Raw genomic sequence first — 11957 nt, 5'->3', positions numbered from 1 at the left:
AAATGTCTCAGTGTTTATTCAAACTGACCAAATACAGCAAAACGCCAGAAGAACGTTAATAATAGCTTGAAATTGGTTTTAAAAATTGGCTTAAATATCAACGGCCCGAAAGAGAAAGTTTATTACCCAAAGAAAGGGTAAAATAGGAAATGCTATAAGGATGACTTAAATACTGTTTTTTTTTTTTAACTTGTCAGTATAAAACTGTCCCCTATTTTAAGGGTGTGCTATTCACAGCACTTCGTTTAGATATATAATCGCTAAGAATGGAGGTTTGCGTTGCTAGATAAATATCGGTTACCATTACTTTACTTTTAATCACCAATGCTATAATACAGTTTGGACTAGAATGAGTACTCTCGTACTGTTGTGTTGAAATTTTTGAAAAACATTGTTAACTCCCTAACTTTTTAGGCATTTTCTGTTTTGATCGCGTGATTTACCAAATATGTTGTGAGTAGAACCAGACAAAGAAATATTAAATAGAAAAAACTTGGCAGAAAATGGTAACTGTAGAGTTAAATGGACTCAGAAATGATTATTTGAAGGAGTCCAAAGCAACAGTTTGGTAGTTAAGGGCCACCGCCCTTGAGGGGAAGAACCCATAAATAAATTTTCCGGGCAGCCACGCAGCCCTCGGAACGACTCTCGGGATTGGTTCAGAAAACAATGGACACAAAGAACGATACAAAAGAAACAATAGACCATGACGTAAAACACAATAGAGCTGCGTCCTAAACGGATCCAATGAAATTATAGGTTATAAAGAGCTGCGTCCTGACTGAATTTTCCTTTAGAGAAGAAGAGAGTCACTCATCATGACATTTTACATGAAATGAAAATCGAATTTCCAAAGTTCCATTTCAGTCACCACCAATGTAAAGCACGATGACTTTGTCAATTTAAAAAGATAATAAAATAATACTCCGGAGGGGTTCCTTCATTCTGTATGGGGAACAGGGTTACAATTAGGATTAATCGATTGAGTGGATTCCATAAGACATTTAAGAAAAGTAAAGAGAAGATTCTGTATTGTCAACTAGTTATCTAATAACTTTACACCAACCATTTCTTTCTACAATTATCTTAATATTTAACAACTATTCACCGAAGTGGAAGTGCCGGATAGTTACCGAGTCGTGAATATTATTTTAGTATATACTAAAACAGTGCGTGAGATAATATAACACAAAAAGATGATTTTAACTTATTTATTCCTGCAAAATCTTAACTATTTACGGGCGGAAATCCCGCGCAAGTTGCTCGGAGGTGAATAGCAAAGGTTAGTATAAATACCGGATTATCAGCCGATAATCACCTCGACGGACAAAATGGCTGCCAGTAGTCGTTTTCCCACTGTAAGTGAAGATGATTTCGCGTTAAAATGTTTTTTTTCCCTCTTTTTTGAAATAATCACCTGTGTATTTATACTAAAACAATTATTCGCCTCAGGCTCAGTGATTATCGGTGAATATTCACCTCGACTTCGTCTCGGTGAATATTCACCGATAATCACTTCGCCTTCGGCGAATAATTATTAAATATTCGGAGTTCGAGAAAACAATCAGAGCGCGCCTTCAACGCTATTCTCTGTTTTAGTATATACCAAAAGAGGGTCGACTGCGGGAGTTTAAAAGAACCGTATTTCTTTTAGGCATGCACTCACGGATTATTTAAGATCGTGCGCTGGCCGGCATCAAAAGTCCTATGCCAGGTTCTGACAGTATTTTGTGGCAAGCAGGTGCCACTTTTGTCGCTGCTATCTGCTGCAGTCAATCATTGAAAAACTCCAAGCCTGCTTTTCATGACTCGAATAAAGCAGCACTCATTTTGCTGTTGAGGATAACCCCTGTCGCTGAAATTGTCAAGCTGATTGAAAACATCGCTCCACCGAGCATTGAAGGGTTCGAGTTCCTCTTGAATAGCATCATGAGAGGGCTGGTCTATTTCCCCGGCGAGTTCTTTACCAAGTATGTTGATTCGAGCAACTTTGGTAGCGTACAGAGAACATTCTTCACATTTAATCTGCAGAGAGAAAAAATACTCCATTACTAAAAGAAAGGTTTTTGCGACTGGGCTATATTTCGGAACCCAAAAGCGTTACCATTGTCTCAAATTTCAAATCTATCTTGTGCGTTAACTATCCAATCTGGACACGAATATGGCTATTCAAAACGTCTGAGAGAAAAGGAATTTATTTAAAAAAGGACATCCTCTGGGATCCTTGCTGTCAATTCAGTTAAAACTATATTGCTCGCTTTCTTATTGAGTAGGACCTTTGGTCAAACCTCTGCATTTTCATGTACGGTACATTGATGCTCTGCGTACCAACTGATTGGCCTTTATGGTTGGGAAGGGAATTTCACCATGCTTCGTAAATATCTAACTGCTTGCCCCATGCTGTCGTCTGTATCATGTCCATTGAAACTTTAAGGTCATTTTTTTTTTCTATTCTAGGCGCGATAAGTTTCCAGCTTACATTACCAGAGTGCGTTTAATCAATACATTATTTTACTCATCCTTGTAAGATGCTAAGAGCGTTCGACACGTGCCGGAGTAAATTGTCCACGAAATTTTCGAAGGGGATTAGAAAATGCTAAGTCCCCATTATTATATTTAAATCACAACACTGATACACAAATTAGCTCAAATTACAAGTAGTAAAGTAGACAGCACATAGCTTCATTGACCTCTGTCTTTTCTTGCAGCTTGCTGGCCTCCTCTGGATCCATTCCTACGTTGAATGACCTTAGTAACTGTTCAGTTTCATCCAACCATTTATTTGTGACGTCTATTTCCGTTCGGAACTCCTTTAATTTACTCTGGGCTGTATCGAGCTGTAAAAATAAAAGGATTGCATAATATATTAAAACCGTGATATATCTTGTCGGCCATGAATCGAGGCTCTATGCTCCGTTAACAGTTTCGTTAAACATTTGGAAAAGAGTTTTCTTGACAGAAAAGCAAAAGGCGGTAAACCACAAAATATGACATTTTTGGTGTTAACCTTTTATCTACGTAAGATGTTCTCGGTATCCAAATGGTCGTTAGAATCGACATTGTAACCTACTTCGCAAATTTGGCACTAATAAGGGAATTCATGGCTACCTTTTTTCATTTGTACCTTCTGTATTCTATTGATAACTTCCTTTGCAATGTCATTCCAACAGTCATCGAAGTCTTTCAGTTGATTATTGATTTCCAAGGCTGCTGGATCCGATTCATCTACATTCTTTAGTAAATCTTCTCCAGCCTTGTGCAATGATTCCAGTCGCATTCTCTGCTCGTCTAGCTCTTTTTCTATCAACTAGGTTTAGTAAAAAACAGCAATACATTAACATACGTGTACACACAAAGAAATCGTAATGCACTCTATCAAAAGCGGAGCTCCGCGCGCGGAGCACCATTGTTAAGAAAATATGGTAACCCATCGATGTGAGAAAATTTGGTTTTATAGCCATGACGTCATGAACGTCCGTACGTGCGTACGTACGTACGTACGACCGCCCCTTTATGTATGCCAATGTGACCAGTACATGTAACCATATCACGGGCTCAAGTTAAGAGATCATCGAGGAGGCAATACTCCATTTGACACTGTAGCTAGTTTACAGCATACATCTTTGATATTGGACATCAATGTTATGGTCAATTGACACCTGTCAAAACAAGGTATCCGCTGAGCTCGGAAATGCTAAATTGTGTTGATTAAATTCAAGATTTAGGCAAATATTTTTCATGTGTTAAAAGCGTTGAACTAATTTACTAATTTAAATCGTTACAGGAGTTTCTTACTTTGAGTTTTTCCAAGTGAACGTTTACTTCATCCTCATCAGCAAGATCAGTTCTTCCCATATCTTTCAGAGCCTTCTCCTTGTTTGATAACCAGTTAAGTAATATCATCTGTTCATCTCGGAATCTCTGCCAGTTGCTCAGAACCTTTGACAGTGAAGACATATTAAGATGCCAATCCCATGACAAAGAAACTGGAATTATTCAGTTAATTTTGCTGCACAAGTTGATGTCGGATACAAACAAACTTGACTAAGGGGAATTAATTGGGATTTTACGAATTGATGACTTATTCCCAAATAACGACTTCAGTGACAGGGCGACATGATCAGCTGTTGTTCTTTAACTTTTTTTAAAAATACATGTCAAGCATAATTTTCAACTTTAAACAAACCAGGATGTGTTCTATAAATGGTTATAACAAGAGTGAAAAAGGACGTTTTCACTTCGAGCGAGAAGACCTAACTAATGAAGGTATCATGTTGGTTTTTTATCAGTAAGCATTGATAAGGGCAACGTTTTTCAAGCTTTGGCCGTGTAGGACTTATATTTCAATAGATATATCTATGAGCGGAGTGTAATTTGATATCTTTATTCCCATGTCAAGTGATTCATTTGAGTGTTAGCCCTAGTAAAGGAAATGGACCCACAAAACGTCAGAGAAAACCCTGACAAAGGGGGGAAATAAAACCACGACCTATAAGAATCACCTTTGCACTACCAACTGATCTGCAAGGTCTATTGGGAGTATAGGCTGTGAGTATGCGAGATGGTAATGCTATACACGGCCAAAGTTTGGAAAAACATACCACTTGTCGCATATCCTCGGTGTTCAAGGGCACGAACATGGCCCACGTGACGTAAGGTGAGTGCCTGTGAATAGGGGTGAATTGCGAACAACTAATACAAAAGTGGCGTGTTCCTCTTGTCCGTAAAATTTCTCAAAATACTATTTTGCTCTTGAGAATACGAATCCATAGTCATAGATCCCGATCCTCTTCCAAGAGCAACCCGCTCCTAATATATAACTCATTATTTTTCATGGTGCTATTTACTCCACATGTTAGAATGCGCCTGTTCAGTCTTACCATCATCTAGTAGCTCAAACTACACAGGATTTATTTCATATATCATTAGAATGGAAAACGTTAAACAACCATGTACTATCTAATTATATAAATATGACTATTGTGTATCTTAGCTGTTTTCCATCAACTACCAAGATTCAGTAGTTTTCTGCCCCTTACTGGTGGAAGAAGTTCAATGATTCTGTATTTTTCTTGATGAAATTTGATGTTAAATTACAAGGGAGCAAGTATGTTTGGTGCAATCGATCTAAGCTAACGAATGATTCTTAAACAGAGTCCCATGGGGATATAGAGAAGAAGGAATAATACCTTCAAAAGTTGCGCTTTTCGCTGTTCAGACCAGTTCCACACTTTACTCCAGCGGTCACTGAGGGACTTGACCTGATCTTGAGTTCTTTCATTGACGCTAGGATGATCTACGTCCACATCAAGAATCATGGAAATCATGGAATGATCACGAAGCTCTTCTTGAAATTTCTAAAATGCAATATAAAAACGACGTCCCGTACATTAGCCAAGTTACGTAAGATAGTCATTTATACTACGTTTATATAACAAACCTTCCACAGTAAAAAGACGGTCCACAGTATTTCAGAGATATGATAGCGGAGCTCTTAATATCATACATTGAAAAAAGATGTAAAAGATATCGTACGATTCTTAAGGACGGGGTCTGGATAGCACCTATGTCTGGGAACACTCCCCAATAAAATATAAAGAGAGATCTGTAGTTCTTAGTTTTTCTAGCTCTCATATGTAGATCCTAAATATGAGAGGCGTGGTTTCATTAATTGACAATTTTGGGAATAATTGGAAAGACATATACAGCCGCGTAAACGAAATTCGCAAGAGCGCCGTTTTACTACATGTAATTAAAGTATTCAGTCGATATCAGCGTTCCAACTGAGTGCTTTCTTTTTCGTGCAGTGCTTGGCCTTTTGCTGCTAGGAAAACTCTTAGAAGTTAGTAATTTTGGTGCCACAAATCTTACTGAGTACCTGATGATCTTCTAGTTGTTTCTTTACATCATCGTAGCCGGGACCAATTTCTTCCTGCAACTTTGTCCGTGACTCCGCCATGTTGAGCCAGACATTCATCCTTTGCAAGTTTTGTTTCAATAACAAAATGTGTGCGTCAAGCAGTCTGGAGAAAAAAACCATACAACCAAGACAAGAAATGTTGATAATCCAACCCACTCTAATGACGCGAAAAATTCTCAAGCCCTGTGATTAGTCTAGCTGTAGTCAAAAAAAGTCGAAAATTCTTTAACTCAATCGAAAGAGAATACGACAACTTTAGTGCAACTCTAAAAAAGCCCAGTATTTTGTCACAATCACACAAACATTATCAGCCAGAACCCAATGAAATATTGACATCTTTTAGAGGTTCTTCATAAACCAAATAATGCGCTCTGAGGACATAAAACAATGAAATTTATTAAAAGAGCGGATTGTAGGAAGCAATGATATATGTTTTTTAGTAACTAGCAGGCAATAACGAGCTAAGAAAACGAGTCACATTGGCTTAGTCACTTGGTTGGCAAGCGCACGATCGAAAGTTAGCAAAATGCTGATCTAATCACCAGTTGAGTTTGACGTTGAACTCCGTCGAGGCTTCTAACTTTAAACCTAGTCTGATTCTCTCAGTCGAGTTTCTTATCCACTCACACGTTGATCTTTCCATTCCTGGCTCCAAAAACGTTTAACTTTCAGTGCAATTATGTATAAGTTCTTTCAAATCCCACTTACTGATAAACCAATCTGGAGGGAAATGGAGAGCGTGCATATGGCACAATAAGAGGAAAAAACTGCATCACCTCATTTCTTCCTTCTCAACTTTCTCTTCGAGATCTTTGTTCCTTTTTTCCACTAAACTGATTCTCCCTTGAAAGTGATCTCGTTCGTGCTCATTAAAGAAGTCATCATTTATTACATCATTGGACTCGATGAGAATCTCGTTGACTTTGTTTTGACAGTCATGAACGTCTTTCTTTTTGGCCTGTAAAAGAGAGTGCTTTACTGGAACAAATTGTGTAAATGCGCAAGTGTAAATTATAAAGAAATGTAATGGAGGTAACTGCGATTCCTGTGGGGACCACTTGGACTTTTCTATGTAACCCGTGTTTTTTTACCAATACATATACCCTTTTCATACATTAAACCTAACCTCCAACCCTCAGTCAGACCGTAACACTACTGCAGTTCTTAGAATATGAGGGATACTCATGCTGAACCCACCACCTGGATGGAAAAATTCCCATTTTTTTTGACCGTAAATATGAAATTGCCGCACAAGGAAATATTTAAACCTTACTAACAATAATCAGGTAGGTAAAGACTTGTTTCCCTTTCTTCTTTGAGATTCTGTTAAAATCGATCACATTTTCATTTCAATCATATCCTTATAAACTGAAGTATAAATCCACCACTATGAGCCTGATGCTTAGCGTTACAAATTTGACAATCATGCCCTTTTCTTGGCTTCTTTGTCTGTAACGTGTTTAGAACTACAGAAGAAATCAAACACCTATCCAGTTTTGGTACGCCCGGCATTTGAGCTCGTTTGATAAAAATGTTTCCATGCATGAATCCTTAATCTTGAGGGAACTGTTTCAAAACGTAGGCCACAAATCCTAAAGGCCAGGAGATAGCTAGAATTTTATCTGATAATCAAAGGTAAGTTGCCGACAGCTTTGAGACTCGCAACCTCTAACTGACCTGAAAGGCGTCCAGGGCTTTTTTTGCAGATTGAAGGTCCAAATATTCTCCGTCATCTCCGCCAATACTAGACTCTGCCCGTGTAACAGTTACTTCGGCTTCATCCAGACCTGTCGTGATATATTTCCCAAGGGCACCAGATAATCTAATATATGTTACAGGAATACTCATTAGTGCTTTAATCTGCAAGAATGTCATCCGTATGATAAGTGCTAAAGACGGACAAAGACACTGAGTTTTAAATAGATAGAGGTTTATATCTTCAATTTCTCTAGTGGGTAATTCATTAACTCTATTGAAGAAGTGCCCTGAGCCGCCTCACATCAACGGTCAAAGATACATCGTATAGCAGCCGATCGAAAAAAAAAACAATGTCAGCTGATGTCAACAGGGCTAGGAATAGGGAGCCGATGAAGGACTCACGGACAAACGAGGAGTGTTTCCATTGCAAACAACCGCGATACAGTGCATCGTACACGAAAAAGTGTTAAAACGAGCATTGATGGAATCCCAATTGTCTGCAGTCCTGAAAAGGACTGTCGCAATTAACTGGTGTTTTGACAATTTGAGCACAAACCATAGTGGTCTCTTTTTCCGCAGTCGGATAACATCCGCCAAATACTGCGCGAAACAGTAAAATCTATGGAACACGATGCATAAAATAGTTTATTCAGTTGCATTCCGTGTATTCCGACATCCACCAATAACTGAGAATGAATTATAATTAAGAACATTATTTAAAATTAATCAAAGCTTTTATTATGTAATATATCAAAAACGAGTGCGAGTGTTTGACAGTCTCGCTCTTAAAGAGCAGAAGGCAATATGCAAATAAGTGGACGGGTATTCTGAAGTTGCTCCGAAGAATCAAAGTTGTTGCAAACTTTCAAAACTAAATGGGCGATAAAAGGTAAGACAGGAGACAGTATTTATAAGCTACTGTAGGTTCAATGCAAGATGCTATTTTTGTGGAAGACTACATTTATTAGAATACAGATCGATCTTTTTAAATCTTCCTGTATTTTATTGAAGATGTAAAAATTTTTGTCAAGGAAAATTAAATGAATTGGCAGTGACGCTGATTAATTATGATAATTAATTAAACTGAAGTATTGTTGTTCTGCTCAATTTTTGTTTTGATGCATAAATCTTCATGTCCAATGAGAAAACAGATGAAAACCACGCGTGGTTTTGATATGTGATCCAAAACACGTGTGGTTTTCATCTGTGTTTTCATTGGGTATCAAAACTCATCCACGTGACGAATATAGCCATTTTTTATTGGCTCTCAAACGTATGAATTATTAATGAGTTTTAGAAGGATGTTTGACACTTTCTACGAAGCTCACTGTACACAAATTCAGCGCAGTTATAACATGGGCCTGCAAAGAGATCTTACTTTGTGCCATTATTTGAGACTCTTTTCTGCAATGTTTCCCATCTTTTCTCAAGACTGTCGATTTCATTTTCATAACTGTCGGCTCTCTCTGGATCTACAAGATTTTCGTTCAGGAGCCGGTCGCTGATGGAAATGGCTTTTTGGAACGTCGGTTCAAATGATGCGATTTCCTCTTTCAGTTCCTGTTTGGGACAATAGAACGATGACAGGTTGAGTCAAAAGTAATAACCAAATGAAACAAAAATACAGTCCAACCCTTACTCTAGCTTCCTGTATCAAAGAAGCGGCCAAAATAAAGTTATGTGGATTCTCGTAGACGTAATCGTTTCGGCAGGTAAGTTTCTTCGTTTACGGTTAGTTTACGGTCTGTACGTTTACGGTCTGTTTTTCCTAAGTGTCGGTGAAATTTGATTGAAAAAAACTAACCTTGAAAACATGTTAAAAGCCCAGCTTTTAAAATTTACTTAAGTCTTCTCGAGTTAGTATTAGAGTAAGGGGGTTACACAATCGCAATGGCTTCTACAAGTATAGACTACAAAGAACTCTGTGCCCTACTCTTTGCCAATAGAGTGAGGATTCTTGAACAAGCCGGGCCCTGTGGTTTCTGTGTTTATTTGTCATTCTATAGGATTTGAAAGTCTAACCATTTGCAAATGTGATAAAAAATCTAGCAGTTTCTCCCTTGTTTTTGAAGACCCTGATAGTCTAGTGCTCAAACAAGTCATGTTTGAGGACTAAGATTTTGAGGTACCTTTGAAAAGAAGCCCCTAAAATTATTAGCACCTCATACTAGCGTTTTTTTGGACACATGATGTTCATGAAAACGTTAAGCAAAACTGGAGTTCTATATGAGCAATACTGCGATTATTGTTGGATTATATTATCAAAATTATGCAATCCCATTTATCGTTGTTAGAACTTCATGGAAAGCAAATATTTTCAATACCCTATGTCTGCCATGCTCTTCTTTAACAACGGCAATATCATCATTATTTACAGCTATGGAGTCTGTCTGCTTTTCAGCATCGCTCAACCAATCATAGATTTCCTCCATGAGCTCTTCGTGCAGAACTATCAATGCTTGCGTCAACCTGTCAAATAACACAAACATTTCAGTTTACTGCCCCGAATCGCTCTAGTAATAGCGTTTGTTCAATGGCAGGAATAAGCCTCAAATATTATGATTATAACAATAATGATGATAATCATCACAATGAAAATGGCAATCTCCTGGTCCACTTAAAGCTGGCTTTCCTGGTTGGTAGCTGGGCACAACCGGTGGTCTCAAAAGCCCCTCCACTGCCCTTTATTGGGCGGTGTGATATATCGCACGATAATAATAACTGTTCACAACCGTTACTTCTTTTTATTTCCCCGACGGGTTTTTTGGTGATCAATGGACACAGCCGGCTGTTTGCCTTGTTAATAACACGACTACTGATTCAATGGCAGAAACAGTTAAGACAAAAAAAAGATTGATATTTTGAACTTAAGAGCTGCCTTTGGAATGATCATCGCAGAAAAACAAGCAACTTGCTAATATGCAAGACAATAACACACGTAGGCTTGAAAGGAACCTTGACCCCAATCATGCCTTCAGTTTCGCTGCAAAACTCTCTGTGAATTGACCTACTGCTGAAATGATCTTACAAAGAAACAACTAGGATAACTAAACCTGGTATTGTCTGTTTTAGAAGATGCACCATAATTTAAACCCACTAGTTACCTTTGATGATTCTCGTCATGCGTTTTGTCCAGTTCAGCCCATTTTTCGTCCAACGCACCTATCCTGCGCATGACCCGCACCTGATCTTCATCCCTCATTACACCAATCTCTTTGCCGTCTTCAAACTGGTCTTTGATATCACTGAATTTGGCTTGCTCCTTGACCATTTCACTCTCAAATTCCTTCAAGTTAATAACAACAGAATTGTCAAAATGACAGCTTTGTGTATTTACAAGCGCAAAAGGGCAGTTCTTACACTCCTCCTACTCGGACATTTATGAAGACCAAAATTTTAGATACATCATGGATCTTCAAAACTCAGCGCATAAGAATTAAAGTACACTTTTTAAACGGCATGAAATGAATTTTGGCGCTAATGGACTAATTTTAGCCAATTCTTCTCTATAACAGGGCTCTTCAAAACCAGATCTTATTTAAATTCGAAGCCCTATCAGCGTTGTTCTCAGTGGCTCATGAAAAAAGAGCATTTTCTAGTCTTACCGATTAATCAGATTTGCTTGATTTTTTAACTCGAGCGATAGATTGTAAAAGTCCGTCTAAAATACTGTCATGCCAGCATACCTGGTGGCAGTTCAATAGGCCTTATTCACGATAGCCGCCATGTTGGTTTTCAAATTGTCATGCAAATTAGCCATGTGTTATGCTGGGGAGCAAACATTGGAAAAAAGGCAAATTGCGGAAAATCGGCTCGTCAAAATATTGAAATAACATTGCTCAAAGTCCATTTTAGTATATAGAATTAAGTACCTTTTATAATAATTATATATCTTTTGATTGCCTTTGACAGTTTAACTTCCTACTTCGTTAGCTGCTCATTTTTTACTAAAAAAGCGTCGAAGTAACTTGTGTTATCATTCTATTTTACTACTTAGGTGATAAACATTCAATGAACGTGAAACAAATCACCTGTGTGGCTAACATATTCGTTATAACCTCTCGAACTTGTGTTGTTTGCCCCCTCAGAAGTGTGTGGCTAATTTGCATGATAATAGCAAATCCAACCCGCGGCCTTCGTGAATAAGGTCTATTGGTTGGACATCTGACTACCAGGGTAGGAACTCGGCTAGACCCACACTCAGACTATTAAATAACTGAATAGAAAGTGCTGCGTTTGTAATTTCAACTCCTATTGAATAGCGACTACAAACTGTAAGCCCCGTCTCGCAATCATTTAGTGTTCTTCTACTCCGTGGGACACTGAAGAATCCAATCAC

At 38.1% G+C, this 11957-nt stretch overlaps 1 protein-coding gene across 2 annotated transcripts in view; it reads right to left on the bottom strand.

Annotated features, from left to right (window-relative positions):
* The window catches only part of LOC137988307 (utrophin-like), a 106609-nt gene continuing 94652 nt past the window's right edge, over positions 1–11957 (bottom strand). For both annotated transcript variants that reach the window (XM_068834341.1, XM_068834340.1), the window contains exons 65-75: positions 10723–10904; positions 9943–10087; positions 8997–9178; positions 7598–7742; positions 6697–6878; positions 5879–6023; positions 5190–5357; positions 3796–3939; positions 3125–3307; positions 2691–2837; positions 1–2025 (exon numbers count right to left, since the gene is read on the bottom strand). In XM_068834341.1, coding sequence (XP_068690442.1) covers positions 1777–2025; positions 2691–2837; positions 3125–3307; positions 3796–3939; positions 5190–5357; positions 5879–6023; positions 6697–6878; positions 7598–7742; positions 8997–9178; positions 9943–10087; positions 10723–10904 — 1872 coding nt within the window. In that variant the 3' untranslated portion in view covers positions 1–1776. The remainder of the gene's footprint in view (positions 2026–2690; positions 2838–3124; positions 3308–3795; positions 3940–5189; positions 5358–5878; positions 6024–6696; positions 6879–7597; positions 7743–8996; positions 9179–9942; positions 10088–10722; positions 10905–11957) is intronic.

Source organism: Montipora foliosa, unplaced genomic scaffold, assembly GCF_036669935.1.
Source record: "Montipora foliosa isolate CH-2021 unplaced genomic scaffold, ASM3666993v2 scaffold_413, whole genome shotgun sequence".
Lineage (NCBI taxonomy): Eukaryota > Metazoa > Cnidaria > Anthozoa > Scleractinia > Acroporidae > Montipora > Montipora foliosa.
This window is presented reverse-complemented; position numbering and strand designations above follow the sequence as displayed.